At 39.2% G+C, this 22,641-nt stretch overlaps 2 protein-coding genes across 7 annotated transcripts; one reads left to right on the top strand and one right to left on the bottom strand.

Annotated features, from left to right (window-relative positions):
• Positions 1-665: 665 nt before the first annotated feature.
• nap1l4a (nucleosome assembly protein 1-like 4a) lies at positions 666-7,790 on the bottom strand. Of its 6 annotated transcripts, none has more exons than XM_028407934.1 (14): positions 7,672-7,789; positions 6,725-6,762; positions 6,513-6,585; positions 6,017-6,161; positions 5,419-5,505; positions 5,191-5,325; positions 5,048-5,119; positions 4,824-4,963; positions 4,469-4,614; positions 3,904-3,923; positions 3,683-3,802; positions 3,186-3,221; positions 2,997-3,050; positions 666-1,645 (listed from the first exon to the last, which is right to left on the bottom strand). In XM_028407934.1, exons 2-14 carry the CDS (start codon positions 6,738-6,740, stop codon positions 1,607-1,609), a joined length of 1,083 nt encoding a protein of 360 aa, XP_028263735.1. In that variant the 5' UTR covers positions 6,741-6,762; positions 7,672-7,789; the 3' UTR covers positions 666-1,606. The 6 variants fall into 6 exon arrangements, with proteins under 6 accessions (XP_028263735.1, XP_028263729.1, XP_028263730.1 ...); XM_028407933.1 differs by adding an exon at positions 2,005-2,039 and having other exon boundaries at positions 1,288-1,645; positions 5,191-5,505; positions 7,672-7,790; XM_028407928.1 differs by having other exon boundaries at positions 5,191-5,505; positions 7,672-7,790.
• An 8,445-nt stretch (positions 7,791-16,235) lies between these two features.
• On the top strand, positions 16,236-21,408 carry th (tyrosine hydroxylase). Its single transcript, XM_028407779.1, has 13 exons — positions 16,236-16,415; positions 16,869-17,072; positions 17,648-17,822; positions 17,923-18,011; positions 18,115-18,182; positions 18,287-18,337; positions 18,789-18,934; positions 19,038-19,173; positions 19,340-19,409; positions 19,507-19,563; positions 20,195-20,290; positions 20,381-20,514; positions 21,051-21,408. The coding sequence occupies exons 1-13, from the start codon at positions 16,332-16,334 to the stop codon at positions 21,208-21,210; spliced, it is 1,470 nt and encodes a 489-aa protein (XP_028263580.1). The 5' UTR covers positions 16,236-16,331; the 3' UTR covers positions 21,211-21,408.
• Positions 21,409-22,641: the final 1,233 nt, after the last annotated feature.

Here is a 22,641-nt window from a genome sequence, read left to right as displayed (position 1 = left end):
GAGCTCTCAACTCACACATGGTGAACACATAAAAATGACAAAGGACACCCAAAACACCTTTGCATGTCGCACAACTTTAATAGAATATCTTAACTACCTCTGTACAAATTGAAAAGAAATATTGCGCAAGTAACAAATTGTGAATAAGAACCAGTTAAGGCCATTGCTAGCACACGGTCCAATGTGGTAGGTTTGAAGATGACAACCGTGGCTCAGAGATCCGTTTAACACGATCTACAATCTTTTTTTAAAAAGAGAAGAGGGGGTGGGTACTCATTAGCTGTCGCTGCAGTCAATGAACAGTCACCAGGCAAATGTGTCTAACCAAACAGCCAATATCCCAGTGCAGTATTATATAAAATACATTGGCACCCTGATCCAATTGGTTTTTCCACAGACATTCTACGATAACAGAAATATTTATATATATTCTTAAACAACTTGTAATGCTGTATTAGATTATATTATGTTAATGACAATTGGCAAACAAAGGACGGCGTATACATCGATTTTGGCTTTGTGGCAACAGAATTTACATTGGAACCAAACTTCCTTCACCCAGCCCTATTGGTGGAAGAAGTGATCTTTTATAAACAAAAGCTTAATGGATTTCAATTAAATCTGTTGGCGGGTATATTCAGACTGTTAGTGATGCTCAGGTTGTATTCATTAAATAGACTGAAAAAGACTTTCTAAATTACTTTAATCCCTGTTGTCTTAGGTTTGGAGTGAAGTGACAAAGAAGAAGAAATATGATGATTTTCAGGTACAACTAAGTCTGTCTCAGGCTGTTAAGTAGTGCTTTTGTGTCCACTCAAGTGCTTAGTTTAAATGCTTATTAAGCCCAATACACCTGGGCAGAGGTGAGAAGTACTATTCGAAATGAAATTTTCAGTCTTTGATAATAAAAAACATGACTTGGCAGTATTCACGTTTTGTTGATCTACTAGCCCAAATAAAATCTGAGCCAATAACAATGAGCCTAGAAGTGTGGTGTGCCTTGAAGCTTTCCCCAAAATACACCATTCCATACAGCGGCATGACACTAGAATAAATAGTCCAATGACATGACAATGAACACTTAAAAAACGTAAATTAAATTCAAATTGATACATTGTATGTCTCTTAAAAAACACACTGTAACAAAAGAAAAACACAACCCCAGTGAGAGATTAAGTCAAACTTTTCAGCAGTTCACTTCTCTTGTTGGCATTAAAAAACCCTGAGTAACTGACTTACTTCAATGAAAATTAAAGTTGGGATCCATTTTATTCCTATATCTTTTCAAATAATGATGTTCTGAGTTCGGCAGTAGTAACCTACTGCACCTTAGCAAAGAACACTGTCTCTCTATGATGCCATGGTAATTGAATTAGGAGTCAATTCCTGCTTTGAATTTGAATGTAGCCAAATAATGAGGTGAGAGATGGGCGCAAGACAAAAGAAAAAGAAGTCATGCACATTGTAAAAATGCAGTTTGGTTTGCGTTCTATTGCGTTCATGAGAGTTCATAAAAGGGCAGAGCCTGCAAGAGTAGGAGGACTTGCTGAATGGCTAAGAAGTGATCTGAAGGACAGCAGGTCTCCACCTCCCCTGGTCACCATGGTTACTGCTGTTTGCATTCGGCAGGCTGGGGCTGTTCTTTCTGTAGGGAAAATAACACAGAAAATAGATTAGACAAGAGCAAGGCAGGCAGCTAAAAGGCCACTGGGCACTAACGGGCAACTAGAGCTGGGTAACAAGATAGCAAATGAAAGCACCAGCAAAGGGAAATGATGTTAGAAACCTGGGATGGGACTAAAGCAGGAACTAGATGGAAACAAAGACAGAAGGAGAAAGAAAGCCATTTCTACCCAAGATGTGAGTTAGGAATCATAAATACCTCTGACTACAAAGAGAATCAGAGATGTAGTGAAAGAGAAAGACAGCAAGAATGATAAACCAAAGCCATAGGACAAGACAGGGTGTAATGTACATGGGTTGCCTGCCTTATTTCTCCCTTACCTAGAAATGCATGGGGTGAGAATGTTTGATTATGCCTGTAATGGAGGGGAAATCCGGGGTAGGGAGAGACAACAGTATGAACAAATTTAATCATCACATTCAGAAATGAAGGTGTGCACAGTGAAACGAATAAGCACCATGAATTCCTGAAGCAAAACACAGGCTGACAGCAGGAACGTGGGACAAACACAACACAACAATGTACTGAAGAACCTCACTCACAAACAAAGCAGCATTGTTGGTGCCTTGAAAAACAACTGCTTGCAGGGCAGATTATACTTATATACTCACTTTCAAACTGGATTAGCTCATAAATGAACCACGCCAGCAGCTAAACCACAATGACGGTCTCTTAATGCCCTTACATTAAATAATAATTTAATCGTCTTTATACATTTCAAATGTAACTAGAATATAATGTGAATATAATGCAACTGCACTGTAAAGTACAAAGTTGCTAAGAGCAGGTGTTTACAAGCTTAAGATGCAGCAAGTAATACCTTTAGCACCATAAGGGCAAATGACAAATCCAACAGACAACAGCTCTTTCCTTGGTGTCAAATGCCAGGCAGGAGCAAAAACAAACTGAGACAGCAGTCTTCCAAGTAAGAATGATAAAAGCCCACCATGAACAACACAACAGAAGCTTTGTCCTTCCCAATACAAGCATAATTTCATAAATTAGTGCAATAATCTCATTCCACCTTCAGACATACCATTAAGAAAAGATTAAGAAAACCTTTATTAGTCCCACAATGCATTTGCATTGTTTATAGGTTAACTTGTGGTATCGTCATTTAAGTTATCAGTTATGATACATCTGTGCAAATAATAGAACCACACTTGCTGTGTGCTCTTTTCTCTGGTTTGACCTGTCACACATTGTCTGCTTGTTTTTATATCCTACAACCTAGTAGTTCAACTCTCATCAGAATGTAGTTTAAAAGAAAATGTGCAAACATTGCATCCTTCACAAAATAATTCAAACTGACCTTGGGGTCAAAATCTCCATCGTCATCATCTTCATCACCCTCTTCATCTTGTTCCTGTGACACAAAACCAAGAGATGAAAACTGCAGTGTTGTGTGCAGTGAGAGCTGCCCTCCCGAGTTCTGTGTGAACAGCAGTTGTCCAACATTTCAGTTTAAATACAATGTTTGACTGAATGTAGTATTACAAACCTCTTCATCTCCCTCCTCCAGCTCCTCTTCTTCAAACTGTAATACAACCAATAAAATTGACAATGAAAACCTGTCCAACAGTCGCATGTTTTAGAGTCAGCACAGATGACTCTGCAATGCAATGCATCTTGTGGTTTGTGCGAATAATTTTTGTACATTGCATCTGTGGAACAGTCTGCCTCTTCAAGTCAGATCTGCTCAGTCTGTAGAAGAGTTTAAAAGCAGACTCAAAACTTATTTGGTTTCTTTGGCTTTTAACACTTAAATAGGCAGCTCACCTTGGCTTTTATCTCCATCTCCTATGCGTTTTATCTTGTCTACTGTATTTTTACTAATTTACTTTGATTTTATTAATATGTGATTGACTCCTGTGTACAGCCCTTTGGTCAACGAAAGTTGTTTTAAATGTGCTTTATAAATAAATTTGACTTGACTTGTGCATTGCAGCTATATTCAAGTCTAATTTGGTTACTGCGTTGTAGAGGAAAAACACTCACACTCTCATCATCTTCCAGGGCCTCTCCGGTGAAATACAGCACCGCTCTGGGAACTATTCTTTCACGGAAGAAATGACCAATCTCAAAGTCTGTGGCTAGGGTGAACTCAGAGTCTTCATCCTAAAGAACAAGAAGACAGCGTGTAACACAGCAACAAATTGAGGGAAGAGAATAACATGCAAAACAATTATTACATGAAGAATAAACGGTTCTTAGCTTACCAATTCTCCATCTGGTGAAGCTATAAGGTGAAAAAAATACACAATTTAGGAACTTTATTAAGGTAAGATACTATGCATATGCAATGATTTAGTAATTATACATCAAGACGTCTGATAAGCATTGTTGAGCCAGGGAGGCTACATCATGATTTTTGTAAAAGCTCCTTAATCTCTACCTGTCACATAATAAATTAATGTTTAGTATCACCAAAGTTAGCATGCCCACAAAGTCTTCACAGAAGAACACAGGCCAACTGCTCCACCTACACAAAACAGTGTACAATCACACACAGCCTGGTGCCACCTGCTGTTGAATTTAGCACAATGCTGTAACCACTGTAAAGGCCAATTTTTAAGATTTTTGCCAAAATACTTTAAACTGTTCATAAGTTCTGTCCTTGCAGATGTCATGATTTTTTTTTACAATTATACACAGAGTAAATGTAGTTACCATCATGTGAAACAAATACAGAAGCTATTAAACAGTAGGACAATTTGCCTTGAATGATACATTTAAAACCAGAGAAATGTACCATATTTTCAGTTTATCTTTGTGTGTTCTCACCTTTGACAGGGTTAAAGAAGTTGAAGAACGAGTCGTTGGGCACCTGTTTGGTAACAGTGCGGACAGTGCCACGGCCTTTATGCTTTTGCTTCTTCTTAATAGTTTTGACTGTCACATCCTTTCCCTTGTGCCAATCTATCTGACAGCTAGAGGTAAGAAGTACATGAACGTGAGCGGCAACAGAACAGGGATACAAAAAAGGTAAAAGTTGTAGGACATGCCAAGTGGAGGCTGGTATGTGGGCTGCAAAGATATTTATATGGAAAGACATGGTTTACTAACCACACAATATCCACTCCAATATCAACTCGTGTTTCAAAACCACAGTAAAACACAGATGTTTATTTGTTCTCACCCTTCACAGTCAATGATCTCTGGTCCCTCAAAAGAGAAAGGATCTGAAGCATCAGGCTCTGACTTCATCTTGTAGACTTTAGTGAGGACTGCATTGTTGAAGTAACCATTCGGCTCGAAGTGGAACTCTAATGTGAAACTCTGTCAAAGACCGAAAAAGATAATGTGACTCAAGACCTGGCATGCATTGTGTTTGTCATCATATTACCCCGTGCCAACACTGACCATTGGTTGTCCTGGCTCAGAAAACTTGACTTGAATATCTCTCAGGTGCTTTAAGATGGGTTCATCATGTTCCTAGAAGATCAACAGTCATGTCAGGAAAGCCTCAGAATTGTTTAAAAATGAAGTGAATCATTAAAATGTACCTGTAGCATGTCACTGAGCATGTCCACTCGCTTAAATATGGTGAGCCAGAACTCAGGGATGCCCTTTGGATCTTCCTCTGGCTTGGCCTCCTCTTTCTTTGCATCCTCAATAGCAGCTTTTTCCTTCACCTCCTCCTGTACAGTGAGCAGGGCAATGTAAACAATTACATAAAGCAATTTAAACTTTTGAAAAGTCTCAATGAGAAAGATGTCTAACGTAGTACTTACAGCTAATTCTTCCTCTTCCTCTCGATCACTGTGCCACTCACACTCCTCATCTGTGGGTTCGACTGTTCCTGTGACAATGTCTCGTCTCTGTGACATACGTGAAACACACTGTTTATTGCAATGCAATGTATTTAAACAGAGGTTTGTAGACTGGTGTGAGTTATTTCTATATAGTAAGACATTCATTTGGTAAGGTTAACTTATTTTCAGCTTGCTCACTGATATCAACACCCGATATGCACAAAGTGTAAACAGGTGCAGTGGGATTACAGCTGCCACTCTCCACTGTGATTAAGAATGGCAGACTTCTTGTCACTCTCTCTGGAAATAGCCTTGACTGACAAAGAACAGTCGACTACTCGTTGTAGCAGTTTTCAATTTAGCACCAGGGCTGTGACCTCACTGACCTCAGGTCAGACCAGGGAGACATACTTGAACACCCATTAGTGCAGAAAAAAGACATAACTGACTTGCTTTCTTGTTGTCCTTTGCATAGCATTCACTCTGTTTGCATCAATATAAAACATGTAGAGGAAATTCTACACGTCGAGAGTAGTGAGAAAACAATGTTTCATCATAAAAACATAAGACACTGTACCTTATCAAAGAGTGGTTGATAAAGGGCAGCATACTTCCTCTCTAGCTCATGGACCTCCTCGTAGAATTTAGCTTCTATGTTAGCACATTGCACCTGTAACCTTTTCAAGGCATGCACTCGCCTCTTCACAACTTTAGGAAGCATGCTATGAGAAAAGAGAAGTGGCGTGGTTAGATCCATTTATATACTGTAAGGCAAAACTAAAATAACAATGTGAAACTGTAGTTCTGAATTAACCATTGTAAATCCTCAGCCTAAGATTTTTGGAGCTACCAAAAGATGAAGAATGACTTTGTATGGTATTGGGTGACATAGCATGGTAGTTTTCTACAGTGGCTCTTTCATCTGTACTACTTTAAAGGTCAGATCTGTCTTTGTTTAGCATGTGTGGCAAATTTTGTTTCTTATTATGTGGTCTTTTGGTTGATTACATTAATATACAGCTGATACATATCACAACTGTCCCAAAAACCTGGTACACACCATCTGCACTTACCTTTCCAAAAAGTTAAAGGTGACAGGTCTATCCAACTGCCCTCCTGGATTTTGCATTCCTTGATCCCCTTTACCTTAAGGTAAAAGATCATTTTTAATGCATTTATCACAATTATCAATTACAGCATTGCACTGCTCTTGTTCTTACCAACATGTAAACATGAACTGAAACGTGTATTTTATTGTGGAGGGCTACAATACAAATGCCTTTACCTTTATTGGCATCCATGATCAAGTATCAGCTCCTTCCTCTGCTTAGAAACAAATCAGTTGTATTAGTAATGTACCTATTGTAAACAATGACAGTGATTGAGTAACTACTGGCAGAGCGAAGCAGCAACAACGTGAACGGCAGGAAATGAAGTGTTATCAACAAGCCGGGGTTTCCATTGACAAACGTTTTTCTATTGATGGAGAACGTTTGTCACCAACACAAACAGTCGGTGTAAAATCTGATATTAAAAAGTATCGGCAAACAAAACGGGGACAGGCACACCAGCTAACGTCGGGTGATCAACACGAGTGTTGAGCAAGCGCAGGCCGATGACGCATTGACATGCTAACGCTGGCTTTGGCAACCGAAGTTAGCATATCACTGTTCACAATATGTAAAGTGTCTGCTGCTAACTCTGACAACCCGAGAAGCCTATTGGTAAATGTAAATTATTACACGTATGTAACATCAGTTTACAAACAAGCCCATACAAATATTTACTGAAGTTGTATGGGCGGTGCCAAAGCTCTGACAGCAGCTAGCCCGGCTAGCTAACTAGCTAGCAGGAAACTACAACGTGCTATGAAGTAAGCAATTTAGTTAACAGCAAGTGTGAACGATAACGAGTTGTACAATATCCTTAATTCCAATCGTCCGTGAAATAATAATATACATCCTCCGTATGTAGCTAAATTAAAATACACGTTAACGACACAGCTGCTAGCTTAGTACCAACGGCCGTATTGACAAGCTAACACTAGCTAGCTACCGTAAGCTACGGGGTTTAGTAAAAGCAGAGTCAGAACAAAATCTCGAAAGACGGTTAAGCAGAGGTTTGTCCGATCACTTTAATGTCTCATAATCTTAATGACTAGCGGGCCTTCCAGCCAATATATATTTGTATTGACGAAATATCTGTGCTTACTAACTGTTTCGGCAGTCTTACCTCTAAATGAGCGGAATTCTCGCTTGTCGCCTCGCTCACGCGTCTCCGCTTCAACCCCCACGCGCAAGCGACACACGCGCCCCAGTATCCTGAGTTCTGGTTGGACGGCTGGGAGAGTCAGATATGGTGCTGCATTCAAGTCCTAAGTTGCGAAAACCTCATTCCTGAGAAACAGTTACACCTATTACGCCTATTACTCAATACAATAGGCAGGTACAAACAGGCAGTCAAAGAATAAATAAGCAGTGATGGCTTAAATAAAAACTTTCAAATTTAATACATTTTAATCTTAAACCACCTCTGCCATTTTTTAAATAAATAAACATGCACATATTGACCACATATTTTTGCATGAGCAGTTTTAATTAGGCATTGTGTCTGTGGGTGTGAATATGAAACTGCAAACAGTGACTTGTTATCAGGTGAAAAGGAGAGAAAAACACAGTGTTATAGCCTAGGTCTGCTTAGGACCCCACCCCCTGATCAGAGCCTGCTTAGATATCTGCATCACTGACAAGTTCTCAGCTGTGCCTGCCAACTTTCTAGAAGAGTACCATCAAGCATAAACGGGGGCCACACACTCTTGCAGGTATGGGTGCTCTTTGGAATGCTTAGTTAACATGGAGGATGTCACAACAGAGGTCAGTGGAATGATTTCAAACCCTGGACCTTGGCAGATTTGTGGGATGGATTGTGAGTGCTTCTACAGATCATATGTAAGCCACAAGAGGGCTTCATACATCTATGCTTCATAAAAGAGTGTCTGCACCTAAAAGCTCTATTACATTTACAAAATGTCTATATGGTGAATTATATTATATTGTGAAGCACTTGCATGTGTTTGATTTAATCATTTTCAGATATTTTTGGCAAAGGATGAGGGCATTCTTTTTCAAAAGCTATGCAAAAAAAGTATTATTTAAAAAACCCCATCAACTTCAAGGAAAGGCCTCAGTAAGCCTTGAATGAAGCAGTACCACGAGAGTTGTAATTTATTTGCTTTGTTGGATAACATCAGTGTTTCTTCGGACCCCTGAGATGACATCAAGGTAAATTCTGATTATGTGCGACAGAGAGGTGATAATAGCTTTCAGTCATTTGCTTTTCATTAGAAACTACATTTCAAATTAGACAAATCTACAGCATCAGATTCACTTCAAAATAAAGTGAGAATGTTCTGTCCTAATCACACAGGACATCCTACAGGACTAAATCATCAATGATCATCATGTGCAGTCACATTCTACTCTTGAGCTTGAGCTCTTGAGCTCTTCTTCTTTAGGAAATGTGCTTTTTGCGGAAACAGCCCACAGGCTAACAGACGTAAAACCACTAAATTCCGTCCGTCTTTCTGTTTGCTATCAACCACTGTGTACTCCACGCACTTTGAGAGGACGTGACAGCGCTGGGGCCCCTCGGGGTAGGATTGTTGTGACCAGGCTTTGTGCCTGTCACAGTGTGACATTTACCAGCAGGGTCTGTACTCACAGAAGAAATCAAATGTGATTGTGTAGCATTTGGGATGAACCAGAGATTAAGAACATAAGTGCTACAGTACAAACATATGATGAGCTTGGTGTGCTATAATGCAAGACTTGTTTTTTTCCAACCCACTGCAGAAGTCTCTGTTGAAGTAACATTTTTAAGACAATAGTAACACCTGCAGCTCTCACACCAAGCTGTACTTTACAGCCTCAGCCCTTCAACAAGTCCTCAGATTACACCCCCTCTTCTGTCCAGTCCTCCTGGTGAGTGGGCACACACCTGGCTGTTCAAATGAGTCTTTCCCAGCACACATTTCAATGATGATGATACTGGAAGTTTTTCCTCTGTACATATAAAGAAGTCAAGATTAACTCTCAATAACACCCAGACCTTAAATCTCTGCATCTGTCTGTTCAAATTATTTGAATTACTAGAGAAGCAATACAGAAACGACCAGTGAATTTCACCTTTTTGTCTTTGAGTACCTGTCTGCAGGTGGATAGAGGTTTCACTTTCATGCTACCATAATGTTGTAAAGATAAGGCAAATGTACAATTTCACTGAGCATAACCTGCTAGGTGGAGATCATTGGTGCCAAAAGAATCTCTGTGGTTTGATTGCTCAAAGCAGAAGGTAGGAAATACAACTAGCTTTTCTGCCATCATCAGTAGCATACTACACACAGATATAACAATGATCCAGTGCTCCTCTCCTCCTACTTAATCTGTTCTTTTACATTAACTCTGGTGTTACTGTGCATTCACAGAGAGAAGCAGGTGCCCATCCTCTAGTGTGCTGCAGAGCTTTCAGGGGACCAAGATGGAACTTAATCTGTAATGCCCGAAGGGTTAAATCCTTTGATAGCAGTTTGTTTATCCTTGAAAATCGCTTAAATTTTCAACATGTGAACAACACAAACACTGGATCTCTTCTGAAGTATAGACAGACATTTAGACACAACATTTTGTCAATTTGTTATTTTTTTTAAACTTAAGTTTTCCTATCTTTAAATCCACAAAATGAGGTTAGATCAGAAAATGTTTCAATATAAAAAAATGTACCACTTTCCTTGCTGTACTGACCTCATAACAATAATTATTATTTTTATATTATATTTTAAAGAATTTCCCCTCAGGGATGAATAAAGAAGTTCTGATTCTGATGTACAGGAGTAGATTGAAAACACCTTCAGCAAAGAGAGCACCTTCAGATCATGCAAATAAACATCTTAGAACGGATGGTGTTTTAATTGGAAAAGCCGTCAACAATAATACTAGAGATGGACAAAGATCATGTTCGTTGTGATTTACATGCCAAACTACCCTGCTTAGACTGTCTCAGGCCTGTAACCATGAATAGAACTCAGTAGTAAAAACTGAATGAGTGATTAAACCTCTGTATAAAGCTACCTTCACATTTTCATACATTGATTAGCTAATCCTTGAGTATTGATCGGTTGAATGTGGAAATATTCAGACAGATCTGCCAAATGAGCTGTTTATCATTTTAAAGCCATCTGATCAATATTTTCACAAATCAAAAGATTTTGTTGCTCATATTGGTCAGAGTCTGGAATCAGAGCGGTCTGGACTCGAGGTGTTCTTGCCAATCTCGTTTGCAAACACATAGAGTTAAAGCAAAAAGAAGAAAAGAATTGACATCCGGGAAGTGGATGTCATGATGGCCCTTGTGTTTTCTTTTGATTGAACAGTGCCTACATTGGCCCATCTCATCCCACTGGGCTATTGGTTTTGTGAATGAAGTGGCCAAACTCCCAGATGGCAGTATTGATATGGCTGCAAGGACAGGGCGGTGTTTACCAGCCATCCTGCCTCTGCATCCTCTGTTGTCCATTAAGCCCCTCTCCTCGTAAAGCATGGGTAATGGCCTATCTGTACACCATAATCAGACAGACACACACATACCCACTGACTGTAAAAAGCCATCAAAATAGGACACACAAACAAGCACACGCACACATGACTAGTTGCTACATTGACACAGCTGCAGTCATTATTCACAGGAGGAGGTCTCGGGAGGGTGGTCGGGGGTGGGTGAGGGATGGAAAAATGGCAAACGGAACTACTATATCTCCTCAGAGGTGGATGCGTCAGAAGGACCTGCATGCGTAACTAATGTTGCAGAGCCATCGATCCAACTTATGGCAGGCTGAGTTCTCTGTTCATGCTTTACACAATTTGAGCGCAATTTACTTTCATCTGCGCCGATGAGCAATTTCAATCATGACATCTTGTTTGTTTGTTGGTTCGTTTTTTTGTCCTTTGCCGTCTCCATCACTCTGATTCTGCAAAGACAGATAAACCTTTTTAAAAAAACACGCCCCATAACACCTACTATCACATGCACAGACACCCACCATGACAGATTTTCTGTGTTGTTATTACTATTTTTTCCCCTGTAATTTAAGCATCAAATATATGACAAACAAAACCACATTTATTCAAATTCTGACAGTTAAGGTGTTTCTGTCAAGGGCACACTTACTTTTTTTACGTTTCTTTTTCATTTTCATTATTAACATTTTTGAAAGAAAAGCAGTTATGATTCTGTGTCCATGAGAACACAGCAAATCATTCAGTTTCCTGTCAGCAATGGTCGGTCACTGTTGTCCCCCTGGACCCTGAAGGCTACCTTTCATCTTGTCCTAACAAGATCTGTCTGTGGAGAACACAAACTGCTGTTTGCTTTAGGTGATTTAGACTGGTAGGTATAACAACATATACTGCATCTAGATGGTGGCTCATAACAGTCAATGTTAAAGGATGGATGACAAACACTGGATGATATTCAGTATATGTGTATTAGGTAATATTGTGCATCATCATCACAGATTTAATGAATGTATTTGGTCTGTAGATATAACATGTGGCAGCTAGCATTGATTCCATGCTTTCAGGTTTTTTCTGGTCAGTGAACACATTACAAAAAACTATTTTCAACTCTGTATATAAATGATTTAAAGGTGTAGTGATGTGACGGGCAGAACAAGCTGTTGTAGCACTACAGGTGAGGGTGATCTGAGGCTCCAGCTGCTTGATTTTCAACACGAGCTGCAGTAACTTCAACCCTCCAGGCTGCTAGATGACAGGAGCCCCATTAAGGAAAGGTTAAATTCAATTAACAGTCTCTCCAGCCACAATGCTTTCTCTCACAGCTGGAGGGGAAATGGGTGCTGTTACAACACTGGCGTGCTGCTTCTGTGACCCCAGCACCACCCGGTGATGATGACTACAACCAGGTTTATTTTTCTGGACAATCAGAGAGGTGAAAAGTGCTGAGTTGTAGGAGAGGCTTCCATGGCTGTGTGGCGGCTTTAAGAAAATACAAAGATGCACACATAAATTCAACATCAGCATCAACATCTGGATTTTTCTATGTGCCTGTAAACAAGAAACAAACAAATTTATGCTATTTGTGTCCAGTGAGTTAGACTTAGAACACTTAAAGTGATTGATGGAAATTGTTCTTGAATGACTTATAACTCCCTGTGATTTTTTTTTGTCCTGCTGGGCATATCCAACATGACACACAGAGTAGATGCATCCGGACCACAGTCAGACTGATCAGATATGACATTTAGAGAAAAAAGCACAGGCTGCGCGAGAAACAAAGACTGAGCGAGAGGCATAACACGTTTAGCTGTAAGCCCGGATAATGTGTGGTAGAGAATCATCATTGAGTAGTTCAAAAGGTTAATGCCACCACTTTCTTTTAACTGCTCTCCAGATGAATGAGTGGGAAATTTTAAATACATCATCTTTTATTCTAAGAAGTCCCGTCATCCCATCTGCAGATCCTTTTCTAAATGTTCTAATGAGCAACACTTGACAGAAATGACTTGTTTTCCTTAAGTGGAAACAAAAATCACTTTAGGCTTGTGCTTGATTTAGAAATCTTCAATTAACCGGCTCTGTTCAGTCATAATGGGATCACATTAAATTACATTTGCACTCTGTAAATGTTTGTGAGAATGACTATGGCAGAGGCCAATAGCCTAAACAACAGATTTGTGAATAGAGTGAATAGGAAGTCTGTGTTTGGGTGTCGTGAATCACGATGGGGTCACAGTGGCGAGCTGGTAATGTGTGTGGTCATATCACAGACACAGCTGTATAGTTACTGGCCACCATGGCACCAACGTGATGACGGCAGTCCGCATGGACGATTGAGCATCAGTCCCTCAAACGCTCGCCCACCCCTGGAACACTTTATGCCACCGCTGTCATTACACATGTAGACAGAAGCATTGAAGGAGCACTCTGTGTGATTACTCATTCCACTTGGCAGCTGTATTTTGACACATGCAAAAACAATCACAGTGATCGGCACTCACAGATACTTAAAAAAGAAAGACAGAGAGGAATAAAGTAGAATAAAGATATTTTTAAACTCTTCTGATTCACTGCAAAATCAAAATATATGAAGCCTCGCTAGCAAGCAAGTAGCAGTTATGACTTATTAATTATCACCACACATTGTTATAGATTGTATTTTTTGGTTTTAGAGCAATGACACACAAAGCCAATCAGTGTTTACCAGTCAACGTAGTGCTGTAGTGTTCTGCACTGTTGACATGATTCAGGACTCTTTTGACTATTTCAATATTCACACACATCTATTACCTAAAAAAGAGAGGGTAACTCTGCAGGTATGAGGTTTCCTCTCACAGAAAATGCTAATTATCTTTTGTCTGTTTTACCCCAAAACAGGTGAGGTGACTAAAGAAAAGTCAGGTCTAAGAAAGATTTGCTATAGTGTATGTTTGTGACGCTGTACCTGTGGTATGCTTGTATTTAAATCTGATCAGACAGCATACAGATGACTCACAGATGCAAATTTCCAGAAATTAAACAGTAAAAACACATAATGGTTGTGGACAGAATCATAAAAAATACACCAAAAACACCCACACATAATTCCATGAAGGTTTGGCTCATCGTGCATAAGCACCCCAAGCTGATATGCTTATTTTGAGGCTGTTTACCCAACATTATTGCAATTGATAGTACATTTATTTTCTGTTTTCTCTTCATCAACTGGATGAGTGTAATCACCTCCACAAAGGTGAGCAGCATTGTTCAGCAGAGAGAGGGAGAAAAGAAATGTGGAGGATGATGAATAATAGCCCAGCTGCTCGTGCTAGCTGCAATTAGCCCGTCTGAAGTCCCACAATTATGCAGGGAAAAGCTGACACTCACAAAGCCACAATGCTGCAGCTGAATCAATACATAATTGTAATAATTATCATCCTGGTGTCATTTGTGGAAACGTACGACACTTCCAGAAAAGAAGATGGAATTGGATAAACACAGAGGTGCAGATGGCAGAGAGGTATTGCCCCTTCAAGTGCAACATTTCTAACAAAAGGTGGCCTTTATACCTGCGATGAGTAGTAGCAGGCGAACAGAGTCGGAAACGATGCACCAGGTAAATTCATTGTTTTAATTGTTTCGCCATTTTCAAAACTCTCTTAAGTGTCCCTTATATTATTTAATTCGGAGCCAGAAATGTAAATATTCTAATATTTAATGTTCAAAAACCAACAGATTTTACATAAAGGGAGAGTTCAAATTATATTTATTCTGTTTAATGATATATCAGAAGTTCAAAATACTCTGTGTATTTGAGCTTGTCTTTCGTGGGCATACATAAAAATCAAGAAAGCTTTGTGACAAATTTCAAATAAGCAGTTATCTCTTGATAAACTGAACTGAAAGAAGCAGACGTTTGAAGGGAGGACATGGAGAGATATCAGTTTATCTTGGTGCTGATTCAGCCTGCAGGTCTGCTGCTCTTCCACAGACACAGAAAGTCTGGTTGCATTCGAATAATGTTTTCAGTGCACATTGCAATATTTAAATATTCTATTTTTGGTTTTAAAGCTGTGCTAGCCTACATTTTGTGAGTTTGAAGTGTATTTTAAATGACAAATGACATCTGGCTATATTTTACTCTATTGTCTACATCTGATTGCTTTAAAAAGTTCTTAAAAGACATGGATGGAGCAAAAGCATTTAATTGATCATTGCTGCTATCTCTGGAAAAATGTCAGGCTTCTGCCTGTTCAGCCTTTTTATGTCATATCACTTTCACAAAAGGTCAAGATAAGGAGGAAAACACATAAACTCTGTTTTCAAAGATACCAATTTACTTCAAGGCAGAAAACAAAGTGTAAAGGCAGCTCTTTCTTCCTGTCTGTTTGCTTTATCTTTCTCTCTTTACTCTAACTTTGTGGCCCTCTAATAAAGGAAGGAACCACTGTTTTCTGTGCCTAAGGCTACATCAGTGCTCTTTAGCATTTTCAGTCTGTGTGTTCAGGTTGAGGTGGAAGTCACGCTGGGACCCAGCTGCTTTCTCTGCACCCTTACAAGGTTGCTGCTGTGGCAGCATGTGGCCAGAGGTCCACAAGTAATCCTTTTACCTCCTCTTGCCTGTGGGCACCGTACATCACTGACAATCATGTTAAACCACCAAAGTCGTCAGCCAAAAGCAGTACAAATTCACTTGATGTTGTCGCTGCTGAGGTAAGAAACACAGATAGTGTGGCAGAAACAAGAAAACAATGTGTTGTTCTCTTTCCCCTTTGCACGTTTTTTTTTATACAATCCAATCTAATTTGTGAGAAGCTGTGGAGATTGGATTGAGTTGATAAAGTGACTTAATTTTCCACAGCTGACTTTTTCTCTGGTCTAACCTTTATGTAAAGCCTGGAGGTCAAAGCTTTGATTATTGTCTAAAAGATGACTACAGTGGTGGTTGGAACCTCACAGCTTCACTTGTCAAATGTTAATCAAATCAACATAAATTAACTACAGAAACAAAACCATGGTCTGCTTAATTTGCTATACAACAATATTCTGTATAATCTGTTTTATAATCTGTGCTCGTACACACACTAAAGGTCTTACTAAAGGTCATATATACTGTATGAGCTGGGATGGGATTAGCGAGTTTGACGTCAGACGCTGCAAATAAATGATCCCATAAAAAGAGGAACCCTGTCTGAGATAAAAAAGAAAACTCTGGACGCGCAGCGCAGCCCGGGAGGTCTACAGAAAGACAGACAGACAGACAGAGAAAGAGAGGGAGGGACAGAGAGAGAGAGAGAGAACAGCGCGATCACTTCTCAGCACAGAAGACTTGTGAGCCTAAAGATGCCCCTTTCAAGCAGCTCCACGTCCTCCACGAAGAGCATCCGCAGAGCAACATCCGAGTTGGAGAGGTCCGATTCCATCACGGTAAATAATGGTTTTTATGATTACAAGCTGCAACCTGTAATCATTTATTCAGCAAAGTAAAGTGAAGTGTAGTTATCTTTGGGTGACTAAAGCTACTAAAGCAGTAATACTGTTTAGCTGCGCTAAGGAAATGTTGGTGAGCTGTTCTTTACGCACATGTGCCTGGAGCGCAATTTCAATTAAATATAGATTTTTAAATACACGCATCATAATACATCCCTAAAACTGCTGATATATAACTTTCAACTGAGTTTTTTTCTACATTACAGCTTTAATGCGCATTTAGATTTATCATGCGCTTCAATCCCATCAATACTCCAAAGAGATAATAATAAAAAAAATATATATATATAGCTACATATCAGCTGTTGCCTGTCGCTTGTGTCCGAGTGCTCTGTCTATGTGTTCTTTTGAATCATGCAGGACTTTGGTTTCTCTCTTTTTTTGGAACAGTCTCCAAGATTCATCGGCAGACGTCAAAGCTTGATCGAGGATGCGCGCAAGGAGAGAGAAGCCGCCGCTGCAGCGGCAGAAGCTGCAGAGTCTAGTGAACAGATAGTGTTTGAGGAAGACGACGGAAAGGCGCTCCTCAACCTCTTCTTCACCTTAAGAAACTCTAAGACGCCTGCACTGTCGCGGACGCTCAAAGTGTTTGAGGTATTTAAAACATTTTTTTCCATGGTTAAGAATGGATACATTTATAAATGGTTAACTTCTATGTCGCTCCTACATTTATCCACGTTTATTATTTAATACAGATTTACAGAGCAGTTGTATATAATTAAAAAATTTTTTTACTGTTATTGATTTCCCACTTTCTGATAAGGTGTGAAATAAATATAAAAACTGAGGTCTCACAATCTGGCAACTCCAAATTAATTGTTAAAATAATGTATTATAGGCCTACATTGTCAGTACATTTAGTAAATAATTTATCTGCCATATATATATTTAAATATATATAAACATATGTTTGATGAATATGTTTGAAAGCACTCTTGTTAACTGGTGAATGCTGTGTCCTCATTTAGCTAAAGAACAATACAATGTTAGTTTGTCTTATTGTCCCAAATGTGCATATTTTTGATGTTATTTCTATGCATCTTTATGTTAAACAGAATCCATAATTTACATTAATCGTTGCTTCATGTTTGACAAATTTAGGCTGGATATACTCTTGCTGAATATACTGTAATTGAGTGACATCTCAATTTTGTTGACTGCATTTTCAGACATTTGAAGCCCACATTCATCACCTGGAGACGCGACCACGTCGGAAGTCGAAGGACAGCCTGGAGGGCCTGGAGTACTTTGTCCGCTGCGAGCTGCACCTCTCAGACGTCAACACTCTGATCAGCTCCATCAAGAGAAATGCAGAAGATGTGAAAACCACCAAAGAAGTCAAATGTGATGCTTCTTTTTATAAAAATATATTTTAAAACCTTATTTATTTTGTAGAAACATGCTTCAAAACTGCACTAATTATTTTGTTTCTTAATTTTTTTAGTTCACTGGTTCCCAAAGAAGATTGCAGATTTGGACAGGTGTCATCATCTGGTCACAAAATTCGATCCAGACTTAGATCAAGACCATCCTGTAAGTACAGACTTTGCCTGTGCATAAGAAATAATTCTCATTTCTTGCCTAGTTATTACATTGGACTAATGTGATCTGTGTCTGATATATTTGATTTGAACAGGGCTACAGAGACCCTGCCTACAGAGAGAGGAGGAAAATGATTGGAGACATCGCCTTCAGATACAAACAGTAAGATACAGGCTTTGGTTTAAATTCTGAGCAGACAGACAGCCATAAAAAATACATGGAAATTTGGTTATTTCTGATGAACGTGTCCTTGTGTTTTTCCTCAGTGGGGAGACAATTCCCAGAGTGGAATACACAGAGGATGAGATTGGCACATGGTAAGGACTGCTTTTAAATGACTGCTAATACATAAAGGTTGCATGTAGAATCTAACTCTGAGACAGTGGTAAATGATTTGTATTTTATGCCTGACAAAAGGCAACAACAAACAAGCCAGGACTACAAAATATATGAGTCTAAACTCATAATGGAGACCAGCTTTTCACTTAGTGGATTTTCACTTTTATTGATAATTTGGTTTCTATATAATTGATTTTTTTAGGGAGGTGAAAAATATTTGACATGAGATTTGCTAAACTGTAAAAGAAGAATAATAAAAACTTAAATATAAGTTGATATGAAGACATACAAAAACATAATAATAATTAAATATACGGAAAGGTCCTTAAACTGGATAACAGCTTCATTGCAGTTGCTGTACATATACAAATGACTTTTTTTCTTTTTTAAAAACAGAAATGTGTTTTTCTCTCCTTTCTCTGTTCTCAGGCGGGAAGTTTATTCAACTTTGAGGGACTTATACAGCACCCATGCCTGCAGTGAATACCTAGAGGCCTTTCGTCTGCTGGAACGGCATTGTGGGTACAGTCAGGATAACATTCCACAGTTGGAAGAAGTGTCATGTTTCCTGAAAGGTAAACACAGGATGATAAACGATCAAATAAAATAAATTATGCTTTGTGAATACACAGCTCAATTACCAGGGTTTGCTTTTCTGTCTCCTGTACACACACACAGAGCGTACAGGCTTCCTGCTGCGTCCTGTAGCAGGTCTGCTCTCAGCCAGAGATTTTCTGGCCAGTTTAGCATTCCGGGTGTTCCAGTGCACCCAGTACATCCGACATGCCTCCTCCCCTATGCACTCCCCAGAACCGTGAGTACACTTCTTTTCAGCCAGTGTCATGCGAACATGTTGTGAATGGACTGGTAATTCTTGATAATAAAAAGCATGTTTGGACTTGTGGATCATTTCTACAACATTCAGACTGAATGGTCAGTTTTGTGTGAACAGGGTAACACTTTTTTCTCTTCCTCCTCAGTGACTGTGTCCATGAATTGCTGGGACACGTACCCATGCTGGCTGACCGCACTTTTGCCCAGTTTTCACAGGTTAGGGGTTACACATATATAATAATTATAGCCCATGTTGTGTTGTTGTATTGTGGTAAAATTATTATTATTTTTTTTTTATTTGTTTATTTTGTAGAACCTAGGTCTGGCATCTCTGGGGGCTTCAGATGAAGATATTGAGAAACTGTCCACAGTAAGAAAGAACTCTTTCTACACTAACAGCACACAGGGACTATATAAGAATAACTAAACTGAAGAGATGGACTGAAAAAAAAAGCAAGGTTTCCTTTGGATCTTCCCCTGTCGACTAGGAATGAGATTAAAGTATCCGATATACAGTATAACATACAATAGGCTGATTGCCGGTGACAGTTAATATAAAGTACCGTAGTCTGCAAATGAAAACAAGGAGAGAGTCTGGATTTGTGATATCACAAGTTCGGCTGAGAACCTGGTTTCAAACCATGTGAGTAGTGAGCAATTGTGGATGTGACAACAATCTATTACAGTGATGACAGCACAGATGTTAGCATGCGACTGATGGTGATAGATCTATCATCTACCTGTAAATCTTATTTAAAAGTACCTGCCTTTTTCTGGATGCTAAAAGTAGATGCCTCCCCGCCCTACCAAGATTTTACATGCACCTTTCACATAACCACAAGAGGGTGCTTGGTTAGCTGATCAATCACCTAAAGCACTCACATCAATTCATTTCAACAAAAAAATCCAACCTCATTTTATACAGTCCCTAATTTAAACATGACATACAAAGAAGGGATTTAATGTTTCACCCGCTAAGCCTTCTTTCTGTTCCCCATCAGCTGTACTGGTTCACAATCGAGTATGGCTTATGTAAACAAAATGGTGAGATGAAGGCTTATGGAGCTGGGCTGCTTTCCTCTTATGGAGAACTTGTGGTACGTTCCAGCTTATTTCTTTTAAGCAACAATCTCAGCCGACTGAACTGTCCACTAATTCTCCATCTTTTTCATTTAACTTCCTGTCAGCACTCTCTGTCTGATGAGCCAGAGGTTAGGGAGTTTGATCCAGATGCTGCAGCAGTGCAGCCTTATCAGGACCAGACCTACCAGCCTGTCTACTTTGTTTCGGAAAGTTTCGCAAATGCAAAGGAGAAATTCAGGTACCAAACATGCACATACAAATACATAAGCATAAAAAGAAGGGAACAAAACAGGGTTATGCAAGGACAAGGTCGAAGAACAGCCAATCCCTGAGGCCACAAACTTTTGTAGGTCAGCCATAGCAGCGAGAAGACAGCTGTTACTAATGTGGTCTTTCTTACCAAGGCAAATGCTGGAGTTTTATTTGGCAAACACATCAAATGTTGCCCTGCAAAACAAGTAGCTTTACTGAGTGTTTTGATAGTATTCAGTCTCTGGTAGAATACAGCACATGACATCCCAGCCACATTGGAGGAGAAAACATCAGCAGACGGATATTTGGGGAAGCATTTATGACTGTTGTGAATACTATTCCATAGGTGAGTGTGTGTTATTTGATAGAAATGTGTATGCAGACACAACAATTAGTTTTTTGCTCAGTCAGAAGGAAGTCTGGGTTTACAATTCCGAGACAGCTTCAATGCATATTTTCATGAGGAGCTAAAGACAACTGTTTACTGCTCTCTGACCTCTTTACATCTTTACATTCAACCAGGACCTATGTAGCTGGTATCAAGCGACCCTTCTCTGTCCGGTTTGATCCATACACCAGCAGCATTGAAGTCCTGGACAACCCACTGAAGATTCAAGGAGGCCTGGAAGGTGTGAAGGATGAGCTAAAGGTGCTGGCAGACGCCCTCAGTGTTTTGTCATGATGATGCTCCCGTCTGTGACGACTCTGCTGTTTGTTCACTCCCCCCCCCCCCCCTCCGCTGAGCTCTGCGAGGAGACCAATGTGTTCCTCTACTTTCTGTGCTGTACTTCCAGTATGATGCTGAGTTGTTGCTTGTTGTGGCTGGCTGTTTGAGGCAACACAGTTTGCAACCATTTAAACAAAACAAACAAAAAAAGAAAAGTAGTCCCAAAGATATTTTAATGAATCTCCAGGTGTGGATGCTGTTGTGAAATTAGGGGGCTCATGCTTTAAAAGCAAAACTGTGTTGTTTGAGAAATGTGTCAAAATCGAAAGGAACTGTGATTATGAATGTATCAAAAGTGACTAAAAACTGTATGGTATACTTATTTTAAAATCAAAGAAACATGAATATGTGATGAAGGCGTATATTTTGGTTATTTATTTTATTTTAAGAAAAAAATATATCTATAGCTGCTCTGTTAAAAGGCTTTATTTTCAGGATATGTGAATTCAATATTTGATTATGCGATCATGCTGACTAATCAGTTTTTGTTCTTGCAGTGTATTTAAGGCTGTTTTTGTCTCGCAGTGTAAATGCATAAATGCAAAAAAAAGATAAATAAATAATAAAAGATATTTCCATGTAAGTAACAATCTGTCAGACAATAAACAGTTGCAGATTTATGCTTTACTGTCCTGTTTTCATGATTAATCAAGCTTGAAAAATGTACATTATTATTTACAATTATTTTTTATTTTTTTGCTAATGATTGGTTATTTAACGATACTATCAGTATGCCACAAGAGGGAGCTGTCCAGCAAGCTGTAGGCTCATAATCTCACTGCATGTTTTTCGAATTTACTAAAGGGATAGGTCTTTTTAAAGCATTGGTAAGCCCATCTACTGTTGTTAATTGATGTTAAATAAGAAAAACAAGCTGATGAATATAAATCATAGCAGCACAGTGAAATAGATGAAGCTGTGAAGATGTAGATGTGTGAAGCATTATAAGATATTAGATTTGAAAATAGACATGCAGCTAAGTGAGGAGTACAAATAATAATTATTATAATTATTATAATTTTAATACAGCCTCACTTTCATAAAATGATCATGCTTTTCACACTGCCTTATTTGTGATACAGCTGTATATGCCTTCCCATGTTAACATAACGGAACGATATTAAACTGCGGGGACTGTGTTCGGACATATTTCCTGGATACAGTGAGAGGTTGTGAGCGAGGTTCACTAACAGGACCAGTAGGTGTCAGTCTGAGTCTCAAGACGTGTCCAAAAATTTTTTACCTTCTGCAAAAGACACACTTACATAAGGGAAGCGTCACACCGTTTCACAAAGAAAAAAGTCAACGTGGTTGCCTCTATATAACATCACATTTTCCAGCTCAACGTATACAGCCCCCTCTTGTCTATTGTGAAGCGACCTATAC

The sequence above is a fragment of the Parambassis ranga genome, chromosome 6 (genome assembly GCF_900634625.1).
Source record: "Parambassis ranga chromosome 6, fParRan2.1, whole genome shotgun sequence".
Taxonomy (NCBI): domain Eukaryota; kingdom Metazoa; phylum Chordata; class Actinopteri; family Ambassidae; genus Parambassis; species Parambassis ranga.
The sequence above is the reverse complement of the archived record's forward strand: the minus strand, read 5'-3'. Positions and strand labels throughout refer to the sequence as shown.

What these genes read in the sequence shown, in the direction of transcription:
- nap1l4a (XM_028407928.1), bottom strand. An exon ending in CCCTGGAAGATGATGAGAGT is followed by an intron (nt 3,222 to 3,682) that starts GTGAGTGTTTTT and finishes GTTGTATTACAG; the next exon opens with TTTGAAGAAGAGGAGCTGGA. An exon ending in ATGGAGATTTTGACCCCAAG is followed by an intron (nt 1,646 to 2,996) that starts GTCAGTTTGAAT and finishes TTTTCCCTACAG; the next exon opens with AAAGAACAGCCCCAGCCTGC.
- th (XM_028407779.1), top strand. Translation starts at nt 16,332, where the DNA reads ATGCCCCTTTCAAGCAGCTCCACGTCCTCCACGAAGAGCATCCGCAGA. An exon ending in GAGGATGAGATTGGCACATG is followed by an intron (nt 18,338 to 18,788) that starts GTAAGGACTGCT and finishes CTCTGTTCTCAG; the next exon opens with GCGGGAAGTTTATTCAACTT. An exon ending in AGTGTCATGTTTCCTGAAAG is followed by an intron (nt 18,935 to 19,037) that starts GTAAACACAGGA and finishes ACACACACACAG; the next exon opens with AGCGTACAGGCTTCCTGCTG.